Source organism: Poecilia mexicana, unplaced genomic scaffold (assembly GCF_051168715.1).
Source record: "Poecilia mexicana isolate PSO_F unplaced genomic scaffold, ASM5116871v1 scaffold_3, whole genome shotgun sequence".
Taxonomy (NCBI): Eukaryota; Metazoa; Chordata; class Actinopteri; order Cyprinodontiformes; family Poeciliidae; genus Poecilia; species Poecilia mexicana.
This window is the reverse complement of record NW_028263372.1, coordinates 33,616,866-33,639,719: the sequence shown is the minus strand read 5'-3', so window position 1 is coordinate 33,639,719 and position 22,854 is coordinate 33,616,866. Positions and strand designations below refer to the sequence as shown.

At 36.6% G+C, this 22,854-nt stretch overlaps 2 protein-coding genes across 4 annotated transcripts in view; both read left to right on the top strand.

Moving 5' to 3' along the window:
* Positions 1-6,043: 6,043 nt before the first annotated feature.
* On the top strand, positions 6,044-11,006 carry htatip2 (HIV-1 Tat interactive protein 2). 2 transcript variants are annotated; one of them, XM_015009052.2, is made up of 7 exons: positions 6,044-6,404; positions 7,349-7,580; positions 7,676-7,783; positions 8,404-8,541; positions 9,127-9,188; positions 9,778-10,001; positions 10,655-11,006. In XM_015009052.2, the coding sequence occupies exons 2-6, from the start codon at positions 7,392-7,394 to the stop codon at positions 9,992-9,994; spliced, it is 714 nt and encodes a 237-aa protein (XP_014864538.1). In that variant the 5' UTR covers positions 6,044-6,404; positions 7,349-7,391; the 3' UTR covers positions 9,995-10,001; positions 10,655-11,006. The 2 variants fall into 2 exon arrangements, with proteins under 2 accessions (XP_014864538.1, XP_087860586.1); XM_088004460.1 differs by having other exon boundaries at positions 6,045-6,404; positions 7,391-7,580.
* A 284-nt stretch (positions 11,007-11,290) lies between these two features.
* Positions 11,291-22,854, top strand: part of prmt3 (protein arginine methyltransferase 3) — a 54,684-nt gene continuing 43,120 nt past the window's right edge. Inside the window, exons 1-10 of one of the 2 annotated variants that reach the window (XM_015009050.2) lie at positions 11,291-11,378; positions 12,059-12,173; positions 12,406-12,523; positions 13,400-13,482; positions 13,565-13,614; positions 13,727-13,832; positions 14,059-14,212; positions 15,544-15,685; positions 17,782-17,847; positions 19,991-20,112. In XM_015009050.2, the coding sequence (XP_014864536.2) occupies positions 12,077-12,173; positions 12,406-12,523; positions 13,400-13,482; positions 13,565-13,614; positions 13,727-13,832; positions 14,059-14,212; positions 15,544-15,685; positions 17,782-17,847; positions 19,991-20,112 (938 nt within the window). In that variant the 5' untranslated portion in view covers positions 11,291-11,378; positions 12,059-12,076. The remainder of the gene's footprint in view (positions 11,379-12,058; positions 12,174-12,405; positions 12,524-13,399; positions 13,483-13,564; positions 13,615-13,726; positions 13,833-14,058; positions 14,213-15,543; positions 15,686-17,781; positions 17,848-19,990; positions 20,113-22,854) is intronic. The other variant, XM_015009049.2, reaches the window with a different exon arrangement.

The following is a 22,854-nucleotide window of genomic DNA, read 5'->3' as shown; positions in this document are numbered from 1 at the left end:
TAAATGTTCTGGTGATTTTTTTCCCCTTTAAGGTGGACATATTATTTAAAAGTCACATTTTGGATGTTTTTTTATACTTCCAATTGCATTTCTACTACTTCTTAAAACAGACAAAGCGCTTTAAAAAAAACCCTGCAGTTTTTTAGCAGTAAAATGACCCATTTCAAAAACCTCCAGAATTCTCCTCACCTAGCAACCCAGCCCGTTACCTAGCAACCCCACCAGAGTTCTGCCCAATGCCTACCAACTCAAGCAGAGCTCCAGCACGTTTGGTCAGCTGGTCTTACCACTGTATGCTCTGCATAATGGCTGCTGGAAAAGACAAGTGCTTTGTGGTTGTTGCCATCCAGAAGCAACTTCCTGCATTCTTGTTGGTTGTGCAGGAGGCCCTGCTGATGCTTTTTAAAGATGTACACTTTTATAGTTGCACATCTGTTTGCAGCCATTTTCATGTGCGAGAGTAAACATTGAGTTAGGGGTGCGTGGCCAGCAGTAGCTTATCTGGATTTAAAGTGATAAGACGCTCAGTGGAGAAAATGTAATGACCATGTTTTGATTAGACCATTGACCTATTCTAACCTGTTCATGAAGTAAAGTAGGACACCTTTAAATAGAACTAATATCTGAAAGGCATGAAATTTTTGCATTTATGATACAAATCGCAAGTAAATGTGGTTTTATGCTGAATCACAGGTCCAAGTGTAATGTTCGCTGGATAACAATTTGCAATGCAAGCATATAGAAAACAGCCACTTTGAATTAAATGTTTTAACAACTTTAACAGATTTAATATCCAGAACTTGTTTATTTTATTACCTTGTCTGTTTCCAGTGTCGATCCAATGCAAACATGCAGGATGGAGCTCATGGAAAAACAAATTTAACAGTTTTTCAGTTAATTTTCATAGAAAAAACATTTTAGAGTACAACAGAGCTTTGTGTTGAAGTGAATATAGAGACAGATTATTTGAGTATTACACACATCATAATGAAACCATTTCTTAACAGCATGCAAAGGTTTCACATCTAACTTTTAAAAGATGGAATTTTCTCAAGCGTATTTTAGGAAAAGTTTAAGCAAAAAGCATTGATTTCATGAGACAAAAGCAGCAGTTTAGCCAGATGTGTCTTTGGTCTACCTGCTGGGAGCTGCCTGGTCTTTCAGACTCTTTAAGACGCTCTGCTGAAAGAAACTGATAATCTATTTGCTCTTTTAATGAACTCTTTGTTCCTCAGAGAGAAGGGAAAGGAGGTTTCATTTGTTGCTGCTTAGCTGCGGCTCCTGAAGACATTCTGCTTCATCTCAAACATATTGCAAAGGTCTGAGCCTCAAGTCTGAGCCTGCAACAAAGACAGAGGTTTCTGTCCATCTGCAATGTTTCTTTGGTGAAATGTTTTGTTTTCTTTCCCGCCACTGCTTGGTTTTGTGGCCAGTTAGACCCTGGAAATAACTTTTCAGATGCTTATAAATATCTTAGTTATATTTTACTAGGCAGATGTTTGAAAGAGACCAAATTTGGTGGGTTTTTTTTTTTTTTGCTATACTCTGGAAGTATATAAAACTTCTGAACTATATATTGTTCAGAAGTTTTCATTAGTTATGATTTTCTTTGCTACACATACAACTTAAAATTCACATATTCAGCCTCAGAGTTCATAATATGTGAACCACATGATCATTTTCAGTCGGGTGTTACTGAGAGATTATTTGGTAAAATAAAATACAAATAAACAAACATACAGGTGAGAAAAATCCATTTTTTTCTCATAACTACCAATAAAGGAAAGATTCAATAACATGAAATTTCTATTTTCTTGAAAATATTTTAAAATTTAAAATGAGTTTTAAAAAAGGATATTTTGTTTTATGTTCATGTGTTTTAAGCATCAGGGGTCTTAATTACTGACTTAATTTTGTCAACAAAAATATCCCAAACAATATAATTTTTTGATTTTTATTGTCTCCAGAGTCCTCAAAATGTAATAAAACCAGAAAATAATGTGTTAAATCTTTTTTGTTGAGCTTTTTCTCATGGTAGTCCATGTTTTTTGATAGAAACGATTCATAATCATTTTAATGGCAATTCAAATGGTAAACACCTGAAAGTGTGGACAGTAATAAATGTTCACTAAAACTGCCACTGCTTTTATTAAGAAGCAAAACTGAACCAATTTTAAATAATATAACCAAGTAACTTTGCAGGGAAAAATAAAAAGGGAAATACATTTAAGCATGAATTACTGATCAACTCAAATTGTTGCACAAAGCAGATGCTTTAATCAAAAGACTAAAAACTGGTTTGGGTGGGGAATAAAAATCAAGTCTAATGCTGATGTAGAAACAATGCCTACTTCAGTAACATGTTGACTTTAAGCTTACTGAAATATTCATGGATCGGGTATTTATTTGGATAATAAAGCACAAATGAGAATAATTACCTCACAGATTTATGATAATAAATGGATATCTATGGGTAAGGTCACTGGGAAGCAAAAAGGCATCATCTTGACTATTGTTCACACCAGCTGCATCAATGTAGACGGCAGCAAATCAGGTTTAAGATCTCCTTTGTAACAAACACACAAGTATGACCACACACACATCGAAGCCTGCATCTCGATCAGACAGAGCCTCTCTAATTGAACTAATCCCCACTTCAAGATCAGCGGCGTCCCGGGAGGACTGACCCTCCACTGTGGACGTGTCTCACTCTCACTGTCTCAGGCCTCAGATTAAACCTTCATCCCCTCCGCGGCTCATGTGGACTGTAAAGCTGTTTATTGGGAGACAATGAGCAACAGATTTTGCTGTCAGGGCCCATTAATTAGCATCATTAGCATCACACTTCAGAGTCTGAGCTGGACTGCTAAGCCTTAAGCTGTGTATGGGTACAGCATGTGGCACATATGTATGCAGGCATGCATGATTCGCTAATAAATATGTCTTTAATAACAATGTAAACATGAAGGATTTTTATAAAATTCTGTAAATTCAAGTTTTGGAGAATCAAAATGACTTCTAAGGGATTCTTCATCTACCTATCAGGTTATACCAGAGCCATAAATGCAAAATGCTTATTTTTCGGTTTGCTTGTTTAATGTAGGTCAGATGTTGATCTGTAGCCATTCAGTCGTTTAGGTTTTTAATCGATTTAATTATCGATACGATTATTCTAAACATGTCCACACTGCAAAAACACAAAATCTTGAAAAGTACACTTGAAATAAAACTAACTCACTTTTCCGCAACATATAGGATCTTGTTTTAGTCAATAATTCCTTAATATTGATAAAATAGTTCTGGTTCCATTGGCAGAATATTTTACTTATAACAACAAATTTTCCCATGTACCAATGCATTTTCTTCGGTATATTTTACAAAGCCAAAGTGGCCAGCTGAAGCTTCATGTCATGATTTGTTTTTGTCCAGAATGTTTGGTTATGCACATTGAGTAAAATCGAACACGTTGCCTAAAGCTGACTTCACTTCAAGAAACCCAGGTTACTTATTTTGTTTATGTGAAAAGCAATAAATTACACTGTGAAGGTATATTTTGTAAGCTTATTTTGTAGTTTTATGCAGAATCTGCTGCCAGAAACTCAGTCCTGACGGCAAGAAGTGAATCAATCATATTACGCAATATTACAGAGCACATTGAAAGGATTGCGCCTTTGGTTAAAAGAACGAGGACGGTGTGAAAAAAAAAGAAAAAAATAATCTTAATCCATATGTCTTTTAGTGTCTGCTAATCAATGGTTAAGCGCAATTGATCACTTACCACCAATGGTATTTCCACCTCCAGCAGTGGCGTTCTAAAAAGAAATTGAACCACGTTTCTGCCACGCACCCAGAGGCATAAGCCTTCTTACTCCAACTTCCTATCTAATCAATGTGAGAGACAATGACTCAACAGGTGCGACAGACAAGACCCCAGCAGCAGCTCTCTTCCCTGCCGCTGGACCCAATTAGCCCCCGCGGCTCAGGAACAAAGAGGCGACATTTCATTTCAGCAGAGTGCCAGTTTAAGGCCTCTTCTCTCCAACCTCGGCTCATTTTCTTTCTGTCTTTTACTGCTGACATCTTTAAAGGATCATCCCTGGCTGCATCATTTTCTATTAGATTGGGTCGATGCCTTGTGTTCAAAGTGGCAGGGGTGTTAAAAACATGGGGTGTTGATGAATTCATTGCATGTGACTGCACTTGCTTTCTTTGTGTGCAGCTTTTGGCAAATGAAAGGTCTGACAAAAGGCAAAAACATTTTCAAAGATTCAACCTTCACTCCACTCTAGATTTCCCTCAAAGAATAACAAAACTAACTTTTTAGCTTGTTGGATATTAAATTATCATTCTCATTTCTGCACAAACTTGATCATAAAAGGCGCCGTTTGTGCCATCTGCAGTTCAGAGATATTTTGCCAGTGAGAAAATTTCTTGTGATACATTTCTTAGTATAATTCCAATTTATTGTCGTCACAATAAATTCCAATTTAATTGGATGGAGAATGTCAACAGCAATGTTAAAATCTTGCCAGAGATTCTCAACCAGATTTGGGTCTTTATTGACCATAAAATTGCACAAATTGATTTCATGAAAATAAATATAAAAATCAAATTTTTTCTACAAAAATATGAGGCAGTTTTTCCGCTGTATTAAAATTTCTGTATTTCGCCAAACTGCGATACAAACACATATTTTGCATCACACCAGTCATGTGATCAACAACCAGATGTTACTACTGGCGGAAAATACGAAGACGACAGGAAGTAGAAGGAGGATGATGGCGCTGCATGTTTTCAATGACTTGTCGCCTGAAAAGACCATGTTTTCTTTTCAGTGAACAAACTTTTTGTATTTCTTATTTAGTGGAAGCATCAGCATTCTGAAAATGTATTTTGTCAACATTAGCGGAATATCAACAATGTTTTGTGCACGTGAGCTGAAGCTTAGTGCCCCAACTCCACCAAGGGGCCACCAAGAGCAACTTTTTATTTGATTTTATAGTGATAGATTGAACATTTTGCACATTTTACACATCTCTTCCAAATTTTAAGAACAAAAAATATTAAACTCACTAATTTTTTTTTACTGTAATTTCAATGTTTATCTGCAGATGTTACTTTCAAATAGTTAAATAATAATATGCCACACCTAAAGACCACTCTGCAGTTCAAAATGCAAATAAATTTGAGTGTTTTTGCTTGTTAAATCAATTGTCATAATAACACCAATATGATGTAAGCCAATTCTAAATGACACTAATAGTAATAGTGTTAGGCACGTTGCATGCATATTTAACTTTATTTCCTGTGTCCTATTGAGGGAACTTTTAAGTTGGACATCTAATGCATTTCTTTTTTCTTGCCAATTTTCCATTAAGATCAAATTTAAGAAGCAAATGAAAATTGTAGCTTCACCCACCTGAGTTGTAGATTTCTGCAGCTCATTATCATGGGTCTCCACTACTTGTTTGATTATTGCTCTCATTAATAATTAATTAACTTGAAGTGACACAAAGGTCTTTTATTGCTGTTTCTCCATGTATTTTCATATGTCATCGGTACTTCAGTACCCTTAAATTTATGATATGCCATGTTGGAGAGCTGATTAAAACTGAATATTTTATAGACTGGATGCTAATGCTCTCAAACATAAGATCCACCCGTTTTCTTTTCAGTTTCAAGTACAAATCTGCCATAGGAAGCTTAAAATAACTAATTTGTGCAACCATTAGTCACTTCTTATAGTACAGTAACCTATACTGCAACAGTAAACTCGTTTTTGATGAAAAAAATAAAAACAAGACATTCTGAACATATCTTAAGTCCTTTCCGATAAGATAATTTTATTTTCCAGTAAAACAGTTCTGTGATTTGGGTCAATAAATGACTGCATTCAGTGAATTATGACGTAAACATCTTAGTATATCGCTTACTTCACTGATGTTTTTCCATGTATTAAGATAAATATCTCTGTTTTAAACTGGGATAATAAACTTTGGTCAAAAACGTGATCAAAATCTCACTTCGAGCGTCAAACCGTCCGGATTCCAGTGCGCATGCGTCATCTACAGCGTGTTATCTTTGGTAGGTGATTGCACCAGCCCCAGATCCAGTAATTTATCTCTGTTTTATTTACGGTTTCAGAATTACATTTTTTAACCCGTGTAGTCCGATGTAAGAGCTTTAGAGGATTTTTATTTTCCCCACTGCTCTTCCCGGAGCAGGAAGACGACGCTCCTTGTAGATATGAAGCAACCAGGAAGTGGCTGATCATCTCTGGTTTCTGTTATGAAACTCCTCTGCTCCACCCTGGGGAAAGCAACCTGGATTTTAACCGTCACTGTTGCCATCGTTGCAGCGGTACTTCATTATTTCGCCGACACTTCTCCAAGCAAATATAGCAGGTAAAAAAAAAAGATAGAAAAGAAAAAAGACGCGATTTCTTTTATATTCGTTTTGCTTTAATGAACACAAGAACCGACATATTTGCCTCTTGGTTTACCGGTTCATATGAGTTAAAGACATCTGGCATAGAGATCGGGGTAAATAAAACAATCCGATCTTTGTACTCGTTATCTTGGTCATGCTTCGTTAGCAAAAGGCAGAGCCGGCCGAAGGTATATGCGTACCAGTACTGCTGCTGCTTACGGCCTCCTGAACAGCAGGGGGCCCTGATCAGCTTCTAAAACCAATAGAGAGATCAAAGCTTTTTGGTGTGGTAGTAAATAAAACAAATGCTTTTATTTAACATAGCATTAAAATATATTTATATTTTAATGTATGATACCAAGATTCTGTGTTAAAATGTGGTTATTTGGTGCATTTCAAAAACTTAAACCTACTTCTGAATTTGCTTAAAGGTTTATGAGAAATACATATAAAATTGTACAGATTTGTCATTTAGAATAACACAGAAATTAAAAGTATTAGCTCTGCTGATATAGAGAAGAATATTTATTCACAACTACTTTTATAGTAGTTGTGTTAACAGTGATATTTTACTGTCACTAATTCACCATTCGTCAGTCATTTCTGCTGCTTGTGTTTGTACTGACATCATAATTCAGGCACGTTTAAACCATTATTAGTCTATTTATAAAAGCAGACAGTAACTTGTAAAGCAGTAGTTTAAGGTTTTTCCACCTCATAATTGTTTAAAAAAAGTGTGGAGTTAAAATATGGAAAAACAGGAAATGTTATCCTACCAATCTGGCATTATTTCAGATATTTAAAACACAAACGATCAATATTGACTGATAAGAAACTTTTTTTTTTTTGCCAAATTGTCCAGCTCTATTTGAAACACATAAAAATTAATTAGCGTTTGCTACTTCATGTCCTGTTCTAGATAAGTGATAACCCTCCTGCCTCATGTCCGTCTGTCTCCCAGCATGGCTGAGGACATGAAGACCCTGGAGGAAAAGTTCAGGGGTCAGAACAAGAGCTGTTTTATCCTGGGAGCTTCTGGGGAAACTGGGAAAGTGTTGCTTCAAGAGCTGCTGGAGAGAAACATTTTCTCCAAAATAACCCTCATTGGACGAAGACAGCTGAGCTTTGAAGATAAAGCGTATGAAAATCTGGTTAGTGTCTGGATGCAGTTTTTACATTATAACATAACTCTTTATGTTCTGCTTGAGAATACTTATTTATGCCTTTTTATTATTTATGCCTGCAGATACAGGAAGTGGTTGACTTTGAAAAACTCGATGACTATGCTGCTGCTTTCAATGGCCACGATGTGGGCTACTGCTGCCTGGGAACAACCAGGGCAAAAGCAGGGGCTGTAAGTAAATGAAATATAAAGTGGGGGATAATCTGTAATTTAATTCAAATTTCAACGTTGTTGAAGCAGTAGCAATGACCAGAGTGCCCAAAAATTATACTCAAGAGTAGCATCACTTCAACTTGCTTTTACTCAAGTAAAAGTAAAAAGTAGCAAAAAATTACTCAAGAGTAAATATAGTATTTGGCAAAATATATTAAAATTACTCAAAGTATAGCACAGTAAACATACTAGAAGTACATTTTTTTCCAAAAAGTTACTAAAGTAAATATAATTGAGTAAATATAGCTAGTTACTACCCAACACTGGCAATGACTAAGCATCAACATCTATTTTAGGGTTGGTTGACGTTGCCTCTGAAGCGTAGCTGAGTTAGCTAGCCTAGGTAAATATTGAGCTAGAAATCGTAAAGTTCAACCCTATTGTATGAAAAATTATTATTTATTGTTGCCAGTCAGATGTTGAAGATGTTTAGTTTGAACATTGTACCTACGATTAGCATAAATTTAGGAATGGTGCTAATTTGTGACACCAGGCAAATGGTGTCAGTAATTTCCAAATGATCAAGGTATGAAAGGCAAAGGGAATCCTTATCTCATGTTATTATTTCTGGGTTTTAGGACGGATTCGTCAGAGTTGATCATGACTACGTTCTGAAGTCTGCAGAGCTCGCCAAGGCTGGAGGGTGCTCACAGTTTCACCTGGAGTCCTCCAGAGGAGCCGATAAAAAAAGTAGCTTCCTCTACCTCAAAGTCAAGGTCAGTTATTAGCTTTCTTGTACTACTTCACTGCAAAAAAAACAAAATCTAAAGAGTGTTTTGGTCTAGTTTCTAGTGCAAATACCTTAGTACACCTAAAATAAAGGCAAAAGTAACATAACTAACTTTTCAGCAAGATGTAGGAGTTTAAGTTACTTAAGTTAGTTTACTTATTTAAGATAAGCTGATATATTTTGCTGAAAAGTTACTTGTAATTTAGTTTGTCTTATTTCAAGTGTACCCGTGTTAAAAGTGAAATAATCTACACTGCAAAACACAAAATGTTACCAAGTACTTTTGGTCTAGTTTATATGGAAAAGATATTTGCAAAGATATTTCCGCTAGTGTTATAAATTAATGTTATAAGACATTCACTTACAAATGTCTTGTTTTAAGTGAAATTATCTGACAAAAGAACTAGTACTTTTCAATCAGTATTAAGGAATTATTAACTTAAACTCCAATAGAAACACAAAATGTATATTTTCTCAGTGGTGACATATTGAAATCCCTTTTTCTGAACATGTTTCTCTCAGGTAAAACAGCCAATAAGAGACCTGATGGAATGGATGTTTTTTTTTTCAGGGCCAAGTTGAAGCTGAAATTGAGGAATTGGGTTTTGACAGATTAGCCATTTACAGACCAGGGTAAGTGGTCCCATTTTATAAAAGAGAATAGATGTGGGAAGTTCTTTTCATCTTGCAACTGATTACCATGCGTTTTAATTTGAAAAGTCTGGAAAAGAGTCTCCACCTTGTACAGTTTCCTTACTTGTTGGTCAAAGTTCCAGTTTTAGTTTGATAACTGTCTAACTGTAGACCGCTAGCTGTATTTAGCCCATTTTAATTATTGGTTGCGATTTGTGGCCCTACTTACTGACATTAAAATGAAGCAAGACCTAAAATGTATTATTTAAGATGTAAACTTGTTATTGGAAATCAGAAAAGTATCCATCTGCACCAACTCCATTTGCTGGAGAACTGCTTACACTATTTTTAAGTTGTGTCAAGAGGCCACACAAAGCTACTCCAAGGGCACAAATGGCCCCCGGGCCGCACTTTGGACATCCCTGATTGAAAGGAAGAAAACTGTATCTAAATTAAAGGCTGTATTATGTGAAAAATTGCAATAAAATGGCCACTGATTCAACTTTTGTCCTACAGTTATGACTTCACTGAGAATTAAACTGACTTTAAACCAAAAGCATCTCTGGGCTGTACCGTTTTCCTCCAACAGGGTTCTGCTCGTCGACAGACAGGAGAGTCGACCCGGAGAGTGGCTCGCCAGGAAGTTCTTCGGCGCCTTCTCTGCCGTTTGCTCCAACTCCATGTCCATCTCAATCCAAGCGGTGGCGAAAGCGATGGTGTCCAACACTCTGCTGCAGCCGGAGCAGAAGGCGGAGATCCTGGAGAACAAGGACATTGCCAGTCTGGGAAAAGTGAAAGGGAAATAAATGGAAGGTACAAAATGTTGAAAAACTGTTATTTTATTTGTTTAAACTGAATTATCAATATTTCTGGAAGTCAGACACGCTAACAGACATTGTACTGTTTAATACAGTACATCACACAAATTTATAGGAACACTTATAACATTTATAGGAATAAAAATACAAATTATTCACATCCTTGGCAGATTTAAAAAGATTTTAATTCAACCAACTAGTTGATTTTTGATAGTAAATGACAAACATCCACAACTAGATTAAATGAATCACTAAAAAGGGAAAAATCTGTTTACAAATTTACAAATTTTACATTAAATTATAGCTTTATTACAGTAATCAAATCCTTCTTAGAATTACTGACCAGCATTTTACATTTTTCCACTGATTGAATATTTAATTATTCTGATTTAAGTCGGAACTCTGACTCTAAAATTACTTTGAAAATCAGTATGGTTCATTTTCTGTCAGGGAAAATGAATAATTTTTGGGTCAAACTGGATCTACTATCACTTGTTCAATTTTCTTGCAAAGCTTTTCTTCAAAGCTTTATTTTGGATTATCTTAATTGATCAATGAATATTGGTAAATGTTAATCGTGATACCAGTACATTATGCCAGGCACTTAATTTAAAACTAACTTGCTAAAACTATTTTTTGTATTTTCAGGTCATTGTGGCTGCTGTACATAGATGATCACATTCTGCAAGAGCCTCATCAAGATATTTTTGAAGTACTTGAAAACAGATATTCTTATATTTATTCCTAATTCCAATGAAAGAATGTGCATAAAGTAAAGTGTATCGCTTTGTGTTATATTGTGATGTTTAAATCAGGGAAATATGCCAAACTGTTTGGCCTTTTCATTTGTGCTCTGACACACTAAACCACCGCCTTAAGCTGATTGTGTTGACATTTTATACAAGGAATGTCCATACATGTGCTGCAAACATATTCAGTAAATGATGCTACATATTTAAGTGTGTGTTTAAAAATCAATAAAATATTTTCACATTCATAAGCGTTTTTTGCCTGTGCCATTTTAGACATTTGTGATTATTGCAATATTTTCTTTTACCGATGCACCTCTTGCAAAAAGTGATCCTGAAATCAATTTTCAGGTGATGAATGACAACTTAGTTTCACATTCTCTGCATCAAATGATAAATATTCATAATATAATGCAAACCACTTTTTATGAAAATATTGAAAATATGTGCCTGTCTTTATACTGAACGATCTAATTATTCCACTTCTTTGACTGATGTTTTTTTTTGAAGTACTTTACATAGTTTGCATATTTGTCGATGATGCAACATCGCCCTCTTGTGACTGAAAATGGTAACACATTTTGTAGCTCTAAAAGCATTTGCTGTATCAGGACCCGTACTCCGTAAGTAGTACCATTAAAACCGCAAAAAGTACACGAGTTAAGCAAATTACTTATTACATTAGTTATTCAGTGCATACATTACTTTCTACAGAACATTATTAGTTGAATAATAAGGTATTCAACTAAGGTATGAGGTGACACAACACAGCTTAGAAATGTTGCTCATTTTATCTTTGCTTGTATTTCAATTAAGCCACACAATCTTATGCAAGAATACAGATAGCAAATTACATGTAAAAGCTTTTTAACTAAGATTAAATAAGTTACCTATTTCGTTTTTCCCCCGTGGCAACTGATCGTGTAGCAATTAGCCACAATGAGGTTCAACTGTGTTGATTTGACTCTCCCAGCAACCGGACAGGACATTGGGCTACAATGTTGCTCTAGTCTGCATTTTGGCGTGTAATTTGTAACGTGAAACATGTTCATGCAACTTGACATTACAATAACCCCTTCAGGTGTTCCTTGTAGAAACAAAGCTGTGTACAAAACAGGTGGCAAGTTTCGGCAAAGCCATCCATTATGTTTGTCTGAGTTAGAACGAAACAAGATAAAGAAGAACTAATAACAGTAATTACCTCATAATGTTAATAAAATAACATATTGACAGATTAAAATATATTTGATAACGTAAGTATTAAAACAACATGACGCTAAAAAGAAAAAATCCGTCTTTTTAGTGACACCTGGTGGTTTGGATGTTGCGTTACAGCCAACCGGTCGGAACGTCACGATACGTCATCAGGAAGTCCTCCGATTCCAAAGGCGACATCATGGCAGACAACACAGACCCACGTGAGTTTACTCTAAAGCAAAACAAAGCATCTCATTTATTTTAAAATATAAACGTTTATTACTGGTTTATACACGCCCGCTGCAGAGTATTTGAGCAACCAGACGTGCGCTAAGTGGCGTTAAACCGAGCTAGCAGCTAACGGCGTTGCTGCATATTTGTATGACCGTTGCCGCTGTTAGCTGTGGGACTCTGTTGTTTCTTTGAAGTTGTGATGAAGTTTCACTCTGATAGATGCTGAAGAGATGCCCGAACTTTCTGACGAAGATGACGGTGATGTCGACGGTGATGAAGAGCAATGGCAGTGGATGGAGGAGGAGGGTCAGACCGTTATCTGTTTGTTCTGTGAAAAGTGAGGCTATTTTTTTATTAATTTTTTTTTGTTTCTTCTCGATTTCTACAGTTTTCAACCGTACTGATTTTTTTTGCTACAGTTTATTGTAGAGAATATTTCTGTTCACTTAAAAAAAAATCGAGAAAGATAAACCTACGACGACCCGTTAGGACCATTGCAGATAGGAAAACAAGGAGGACATTTCCTCCAACAACTTAAAGAGTTTTTAGATTAATCTCAGAAATTTTGTAGAAATAAGCTTGGCAATTTCTGTGCTTGCAAAGGTGACAATTTGCAAGAAAAACTCAGAAACCTTTAGATTAATCATAAAAGAGTTCTAAAAAAAGAAAATGTTTGAAATTTCTGAGTTTGAGAAGTTGAAAATTTACAAGAATTTTTGTAGACTAATCTGAGTAATTTTCAAGAAAAATCAAGTAAATTTCTGAGCTCCAAAAGTCCAAAAATTGCCAAAAGTCAAAGTTTTTTCTTGAAAATGTCTGAGATTTATCTGAAAATGTCTGAGTTTTGTCTTGTTCAAATGCAAAAATTATATTCATATTGGTGTATTTTGTTACTGTTTTTTGTATTAAGTGAATTTCTCCACTGTGGGATTAATAAAGGACTATTCTATTATATTCTATCATATTCTATTGTAATTTATATACTTTTCAAAATTCCTTACTCCTAAAAATCCTCAAAAGTTCTGGGTTACCTGAAAGTGTAAAACAGTGATAATGACAATATAACCATATGCGGAGGAGGATAACTAACACACTTTATAAATTAAAATGTTGTATATTTTACATAAGAGAAGCTGTTTTTAATTTTAACTTTCACAGCTTGTTTGAGTCTTCCTAAATAAAACAAACTTTATTGCGTTTCACTTGTGTTTAGGTTGTTGGACTCTGTTTCTGCAACGCTTCAGCACTGCACAGCTGAACACCAGCTCAACGTTGTAGACGTCATAAGAAAACACAGTAAGTAAACAAAATTAAACCGTGTCCAGGACCAGTTGTTGTTTTGTTCTGCTGGGGTCATTCATGCTCTGTTTCTCTTTAGGTTTAGATGACTACGGTTACATAAAAATGATCAATTTCATTCGTGCAACAGTAAGTTCTGTCTGTCATTTTTGTGGCAGCATTTACATATTTATTTTAATAACAGGTTTTGAGTTGTATGTTCATATAAAACACAGAAGTATTCATTTATCTGCATGCTTAGAAATGTTCTGCATCCTACCTGATGGAGCTGTCAGAGGGCCTCTTGCCCTGGGACAGTGAGGACTTCCTAAAACCGGTTCTTCAGGACGACCCACTGTTGCAGACAGGTACTGCATCTAAACCCACCTTCTAAATCACTGCCACATATTTTCTTTTTGTTGTCTGGAAGGCATGAGTCCGCTATGCATTACGTTGTGCTTTCCTAATAAGATGGTGCAGATTTCTTCTGGTGCTTTAGATTTTGAAGTGGAGCTGACGTGATTAAAATACAAACAAAACAAACGTCACCATCTGGTTTTAACTGTGTTGCGCTCATGCCTGTGTTTTTGTCAGACCCGGAGGAGCTGTGTGGCACTGAGGACACGTCCTCATCATCCAGAGGCGATTCCCATGGTGAGATGCTCCGCAGAGCCCTGACAGCCGAAGAACGAGTTCAGCGTTCAGAAGAGGCAGTGGCCAGACTTATGGAGGATGTGCACAAACTAAGGTTTGTGATTTAGTTATCTTTCCCTTTTTCTGATGTTTTTTAAATGTTTTTTTTTTTTTTTTAAAGGGAACGTATTTTGTGCTTCCATTTGGGTTTCTACTGCTTCTAAAAACAGTACAAACACTGTTTGTACTGATTTTTGGCAGTAAAGTAATGTTTTTTAGTGTCGGAAAATGAACTGTTTCAGGTGCAGCCCGTTACCTAGCAACCTCATCGAAGCCCAGCTTGTCACCTAACAACCCAAACTGGGCTCTGCCATGTTTGGTCATCTGGCCTTACTGCTGTACAATGGCTGCTGGAAAAGACAAGTGTTTTGTTGCTGACTTACCATCAAGAAACCACTTACTGCATTCTTGTTGGTTTTGCAGGAGGCTCCACTTCTGCTTTTCAAAGGTGTACAGTTGCATAAATGCTAATCTGTTTGCAGCCGTTTTAACATGTGAGTGTAAACATTGAGTGGCCAGCCGGATTTAAAGTGACACAATGCAAAAACAAAATCTTACAAAGTAAACAAATGTATTAGTTTACTTGAAACAAGACTAAACTAACTTAGAAGTAACTTTTCAGTAAGATATAGGAGCTTGTTTAAAGTAAATAATTCCTTAATATTGATGAAAAAAGCACTAGTCTTCACCGGTAGATTATTGCACTTATGGAAAAAATGGCTTGTTATAAGTGGAATAATCTGAGAGTGGAAGTAGTACGTTTTCATCAATATTGAGAAATTATTGACCTTAAACAAGTTCCTATATGTTGCTGAAAAGTTGATTATAAGTTTGTCCTTTTTAAAATGTACTAAGATATTTGCACTAGAAACTGGACTAAAAATACTTTATAAGATTGTGTTTTTGTATTGCAACTCATTCTGAAAGGAACTAAAAACAAACTAAAGTTTCATTATCTAAGAATGATCTTGTAATGAATGTAATGAACATGTTTTGCATTGAGATACAGACCTAAGGAATTGTAACAGATCACCTTTAAGAATGCATTCTGTACGTGTAGCGTCATCTTCCTGCATTTCCCTATTCAGGCCACCAGGGGGACACAGTGGTCTCTGCACAAACTTTAATCTGACTTCCCTGTGGAAGAAGTTTGAGGGGAAGAGGAAAGATGAGAAAAAAAGAAGGGGAAAATTCCACTGCAGCAGGGAAGCTGAAGGGAGGAAGAGGAAAGGGAAAATTACAGAGGGAGTGGAAGAGAGTTAGAAAGATAAATGCCTCCCATCTCCTTCATTTACTGCTTTGTCCTGTCTGCACGTCCTCCTTTCTGGTCACTGCTTTTGTCCCAGTACTAGAAGTTAATTGCAGGTTTGTCTCCCTTTGTTTTAGGCTCCTGGCTCAGGGTTTGGTGCTGAACTCAGAACCTGGCCGGGCTGGCAACCTGGGCGCCGTCGCCGAGCTGAGGGAGGATGAGGACGAGGCCTACTTCAGCTCTTACGGCCATTACGGCATCCATGAGGAAATGCTGAAGGTCTGAGTTCCACACATAAGTTGTTGTGAGGCTGGGCTCGTCGGCTCGTAACTTGGTTGAAAGATCTCAATGTAGCATGCAAATGAAAACCATCAGAAATTCATAATGAGGACACGACATCTTCTGAAAAGTGACAAAGCAGCAATAAGTGGGGGGCGCTCATGTGAGACGCTGCAGTCCGTACAGAACATGGAAATTAATTTTCACACGCCTTAAAGCGCTGAAACCTGAAAGTGTCAGCACACGCTCAGTGTGTGTGTGTTTTCCGACTGACTGCAGTTCTTGGACATGCTCCTCCTCCTGATTGGTGCTAACCGCTGTAAAGTTTTTGCGTTGCGTGTGCGTCAGTCTGAAAACTTCATCAGACCCGAGGAGGGGCCAGGAACACGATGACGTTGGCTTCACCGGGTCATCCTGGTCAAACAGCGTCACCATGCAGTCCGTGTGTTAGAGAGGTTCTCTTCAGATTAAAAGTAAGTTTCTCCTGGTACAGTCGGTTGATTTCAATAATTAGCCAACTAATTGTTTTGACCATATCATCGTTATTAGACATATTTGGATAAACTTAAGGCTTAGTAGATTTAAAGGGGTAGTATTTTGAGCTTTACATCATGTTGTGACGTTATTCCCTCATCAAAAATATACCTGGAGGGTTTTCTTGATTTGTTCATGCCTGTTTGAGATGTTCTTTAATCTCCATGGCAACCATTCAGCTCCAAAACGCCCAGGTGGACCTAGCTCCACCTTCGACCAAGCTTCCGGCTCACAGAGCAGCACTTCCCACATTCGGCTCCTTCCGACTAGCCAGCAGAAATTAGCAAACACCTGGTGGAACTGAGCATCTGCTGAACTCATTATAGGCGCTACTTCTCAGAGAAACTCTGGTTAAAAATGTCGTTAAAGGGTTAATAAGAGGAGCCATGTTGTGATGACTTCCTGAAGGCGGAGCTTCAGAAAGAGCAGGAGATTCTTAGAGACACAGGCCCGATTTCAAGGCATTAAATTATGAAGTAATTTTTTCTTTAAATCATATTCATTTTATACAGCACTTTTAAATCAGCTGAAGGTAACATAGTTAACTGATCGTACTATAAAAAGGCATTCTGGCCCTTTAAGGATAGCAGGTGATGTGAATCTGTGTAAAAAGGAAGGGTGTGGCCTACCAAGGTCAACATCCTAAATCTTTTTGTTCATTATTGTTTTGCAGCTTCTTTTATTTATGCAAAATGAGCCAAAAAGAGATTTAACCGACTCCGACAAGTCAGAAGTGACCAAAAGTTTCTCCAAAGGATCTTGGAAAATCTAAGCTTCTATATCGTGATGAAAAGTTATTGAGGCCTGATGACAGAACCATCAAGCGTTTTGTTGCAAATAGTCAACAGGGACGCAAGAAACTTATTGAGAAAAAAGATGTAAATTAATTACCAAGGATTTCAGAGAATCAAGCATGAAGCTAACAATAAAATGTATTGAATATAAAAATCTTTGTCACTGTACCTCAGTTTTTTAAAAACATTTCTTCAAAGAAGTCGATATCAGGTTGATACAGTCAGAAAAAGTATGGATTTTGATTTAAATATTTTATTGGATAAGTATAGCAGAAGAAAACAGGTTGTAGAAAATATTAGGGTTTTTTAAATGTATATCTTGTATAAAATTGTTGCCAAGTATTAAGTCTAATTTATTGTGCAAAAATATTTGGACCCTTGACATCCTGAAAAACTAACTTAGAAGTAACTTTTCAGAAAAACATAGGAACTTGTTTTAAGTCAATAATTCCCTTACGGATGAAAAAGTACCTATTCCACTGACAGATGGTTTTCCCATTTTATAAGTGAAATCATCTGCCAGTGGAAATTTCATCAGTTTTAGTGAGTTATTGACTTCAAACAAGGTTCTTTATCTTGCTGATAAGTTACATGTAAGTTAGTTTGGCAAATATTTGGTAAGATTTTGTTTTTGCATCAGTCGTGCATCTATTGCAAACGTTTGCATTTATTCTTCAGATTGATTCTCACATTTCTTCACATTTATGGACCAACTTTAATTCAGCATATTAACTGATATTGCTGCTTTTATTTTTTTCCATTTTCCAGGATAAAGTGCGGACAGAGAGCTACCGCGACTTCATGTACAAAAACCCAGAAGTGTTCAGAGACAAGGTGAGCCAATGCAACGCAGCATGTCTGATTTCATTTGTTTACATTCGTGCTTTAACTGCTATAATGTACAGCAAATCCCATTAAACGGAAACGGACGTTTGCGTTTTCCAGACAGGACATTAATAAAGAGACAGTGTCTGATTTAGGAGGCCGTGCAGCTCTCTATTAACGCCTCAAATGTCGACTGCATGGTCCTGATAACAGACTTGTAATCCACTACCAAACCCATAACGCCCCCCTGAACGCCAGGCCCCCTCCATGCGTCTCTTTTTTGCAGCTTTTTGCTCCAGGAAGACGTAGCGTTTCATTATATGGGAAGTTGCTGGTTCAGATGATGCTGTAGAGGACAGAGGTTGTTTGTGTTGATGGGAACTTGCATTATCCCTGTCAGCTTGACTCAGTCAGCAGAGAAGGAAGTGTCTTTTTTAACAGTAGCAGACGGTGAGGAGAGCACAATGGTATCATCAGGATTGGAGAAAGAAAGGAGGAGTTGTGTCGTGTCAGCATTGTTCCTGCGACACTCTGTGAACTCACAAAGACAGCAGGATACTCACTGAGTTACCCTGAATAGAGATGCAACCAAACACAGATGGATGCACTGTAGCTGCTTCCACAGCGCCGGTTAGAATTGCACTTTAAACAATTAATTGTTGTGCTAACCAAGCTTATTATAGATTGGGCTTGTCATTATAGTTTAGCTTTATGTCTTTGTGACCTTTTGTTTGTCTAATTCAGTTAGTTTTAATTACTTTTGTGTGTCTTAGTTTTTACTAGGTATTATCAATGCTGATACAAATATAAATGTTTCATATCATTCTATTGATAATTGATTAGTTTTTTAGTTTTAAATATCTGAAATGCTGCCAAACTAATGATGTGAGCTTTCATGTTTTGTCCACAGTTTACACATGATGTTTTTTTTCTTTTTTTTAAGCAGTTATGAAACTTTAAACTGCTGCTGCACAAGTTACTCAAAAGTTGTTGCTATGTAACCATAGAATGGTGAGTTGCTAGGTAACCAAAGCTGTGAGAACTTGAGCGGCTAAAGTTTTTTCTCTGCCTACATCCCCCAGTATGCTGTTCGGTTTAATTAATTTTCTATATATTGAATATTGAATAATCTATCAGGTGTATTATCTATTGATACTCATTATTGCAATATGTATCGTTATTGATTTATTGTGCAGCTCTATTTACCATTAGTTTAATATTTAGTTTTACTTATATTTTTAAAAGTTGTAGTTTTAGTTTTTTTCATATATTAATAAATTTTTTGGTGCAGAATTCAGAAAGGTTGGAATATTGTATTGTGATTATGTAAACATTAACTTAAGAGAAGATGCTTTTTTCAGAAAATGTTATTGTTGTTCAATAATATCGTATTTTCTCCCAAATTTTGCCGTCATCATTTTGCTGGCTAGTGTAATTGTTGTTAGGAGGAGTACTGACTACCTTAATTTGCCAACAGCTGAAAAAGAAATCATTTCAAAAGGCTAATAAATAGATTCATAAACACAAAAGCGGAGGATATTATTGCTATAATTTCAGTATGTTTTAGTTTTATGATTGCAGTTCTGGTTAGCTATAATATTGCCCCGTTTTTATTTATTTCAGTTAATGAAATTGTTTTCTCAGTTTCAATTATTATTTTATTAATTTTAGTTTAGTTAGTGCCAACATAAAAAGGACATGGCTACAATAAAAAAATTAAAACAATAATATTGTGTCTGAATTGTTTTGTACTCTAGAACATAAGTGGAGATGGACCAATTAATCAGCCAGATATTTGTTTTAGCAAATTTTCCTCTGACTAACTTGATCAATGATCATTAAATCATTTATTTTAGTTTAGCAAAGAAAGAAGGATGCATTTGACTGTGGTGTTTTATGATGAAAGAATCTTACATTTTAACAGAAGTTGACTTTTTTTTAGTAATATTGTTTTTAGTTAGTTTAGTGATCAGATCATCAAAAAGCCCAGAAGTATTTCTTGGGTTATAGATGCCATTAAGTATGAAGGTTATTACGAAATGCACCGGATGACTAGATCTCATCATTTCCTGCAGATACTGATAGAAATAAATATTGCGGCTCAGCATGAAGCCTCCACCTGTAATCACCGCCTGCTGTTGTTGTTCTGCAGGTGGTGCTTGATGTGGGTTGTGGGACCGGCATACTGTCCATGTTTGCCGCCAGAGCTGGGGCCAAAAAGGTGATTGCAGTGGACCAATCAGAGATCATATATCAGGCAATGGACATAGTCAGGTGAGACGAACAGCATGGAATGTAACTAGACTAAAAGTTAATGAAACTTTTAGTTTAAAGTTGCAGTATGTACCTTTTCTAAAAAAATAAAATGTTTTTTACATATTTGTTAAAATTATCATTGTGTGATGACAGTATAATATAAGACATAACTGTAGAAATACACCACTTGGTTAGAATCAACCAATCAGAGACAGGAGGAGGGTTTTAGCGCTGCCAATCACTCTTGTGCTAAGCTAGATCTAGTTAGCATAGCTAGCAGTTTTCCTGTAACATCTAGCTCTTTTCCACCATTACTGCATTTAGCAGCATACAGGAGGATGATTGACGGCGCTAAGACCCTCCCCTGGCTCTGATTGGATGTTTTTGACCAGGAGCAGTGCATATTTGCAGGCTACAGTAGTAGCATTAGATATGGAGGCGGCTGATTTTCTTTTTTTTTATTGTCGTCACATGATAACAGTTTGAATAAATATGTAAAAAACATATTTTTGTTAAAGTTACTGCATCTCTAATGTCAATGAAACTACTCGTTTCATGCTTATATTATTGAATTAAAGATAGACGTTTTCTTCGGCATACAGCCACAAACAGCAGGAGTAAGTAGAGCTTAGTGTGACCTCCATCTGCCTTTTATTTGTTGCAGCTGGCTGACTTCAATAGAGCTGCTGTCAATGGCATCGCCATAATGTACATAATTTACACCTGCAGTTCGTCTTGTTTGTCCCTCGGCTTTTCTGCTGCAGTCCGAACGCAGCAGCCACATCCACACAAACATACAGAACACACCAAAGCCGCGTCTTATTGCCATTTGTGAAGTAGTTCTCTGTCTGATTTCTGGTTCAGTGTGTTTCCAGTTTTCCAGCTGCTGGTTCTCACCATTGGAGTCCATTTACCTCCACTGGAGCTTCTGCTTTTACTATGACTACCTGCAGTCGCCATCACTCCCCTGCCACTGAAATGCATTTTTGAATTAGAGGCCATTATGACTGCTGTTATTACCGTTATGTAAGAAAGCGACGTATAAGCAAAACAACAGGGTTTGCTGAAGGGAAAGGATGTTTTAATTTTACAGACCAGTGACTTGCTGTTGAAGTGTGTGTCAGTGTGCGGGTTATGTAGCAGGTTCCCCAGCAGTGAAGAAAGATGCCCTTAATTCTCGCTCGCTCGGATCCTTTTTCACACTTTTGTTCACATATAGACATAGTGACAAAGAGACACCATTTAATATCAAGTGATGACTTGGTGCATAACTTTAAAGCTGGTATTTTGTGTGTGTGTGTGTGTGTGTGTGTCTGTGTGTGTGTGTGTGTGTGTGTGTGTGTGTGTGTGTGTGTGTGTGTGTGTGTGTGCTTCCTCTCAATGTTAATATGAGGATTCTAATTAAAGTTGTGCCTATTGGCTGGGCAGGAGAATCCATCTCCTGTCTGCTCTGTCAGCAGAGTTTAAATGAAAAGCTTGATGTGTTCCCTTTTTCTCAGTCACTCTTCTAATGGGTAATACTTAAATCCTGTAAAAAAAAATAAAAAGACGGGAATTCAAATTTTAATCCAATTTATTTATAAAAAGCACCTTTATATTAGTAAAAGTTTAAAATAGGCAGAACTAAAACAGTTCACGTCTCCCTTGAAAAGGGAAATTCCTGATTTAAAGACACATTTAAAATGGAAATGTCTGAAAGTTCATCTTTATTCTGAAAAGTGTCTGAAGCTGCTGTAAAGTGTTAATAAACCCAGATAAACTGTCTAAGTAGGTTTTTATTTCAATAAAATCAACATTAAATTTACTTTATTGATCTCAGATGGAAATGAAATGTTGTTCTAACTTATATTAGTTAAAAATTCTTTCAGAGTTTTTGTAGATGGTGATGGCTGTGGACAGGAAAGATCTCCTGTAGAGGTCTGTGCTACACCAATTTGAAGAAGCCTCTGAGTAAAGACAGTGTTTTTTATGATAGTTTCATGAAAAGGTTTTCTATCGCCCACAGATCTATCTCAACCTGTTCAAAGAATCGTAATAAATCACCTGTAAAGGATAAAAATAATTCTCCAAGAATTTTGAAAGGAACAGTGTTTCAATGGAGGTGATAAATACAACAGGATATAGTTTTTTGATACATTAAATTCTATTTATTTTGGTTAATGTAGACTGAAGACAGTCTTTAAAATGCTTTTCTGCAAATTAGCAGCTTTAATCTGAGGATCCTGTCCTGTATTTCATCAGGCAGTAACACAATCTGATGAAAGATTAAGTGAAAACTTTGTGTTGAAGTATTAATCCCTTTGCTTCGTCATGTAAGCCGTAATGAAAACAAATTGTATGACATGGTGAACATTTTACACTAGAAAGCAATTATTTGTGAACATTGCTCTCACACCCCCACAAATACACCGAGATACCGACTCTGTCCCCAGAGTCCTGACATTGTCCTCTAAATTACCCCAATAATGAGATTACAGTGATTCCTTCTTGTGAAAGGTGGAGGAGGTGGGACAGGACGCGCGGGGGGGTTATGGGTGCAGGGGCGAGTGTTGGATTCTGGGAGGAGGTGATAGCAGCACTAGAGGAGCAGCCAAGATGGGAGAGACAGTTTAAGATAAGGATCGTTGCTGCAGAAATGCTCCCTGGGCCTCTGTGAGTAATTGTTCTGTCCTCTGTAACATTAGCTGTCACGATAATGGAATATTCACAGAGATTGATACCCAAACGGGCCGCTCAGAAAGGAGGGATCATTTCAACGGC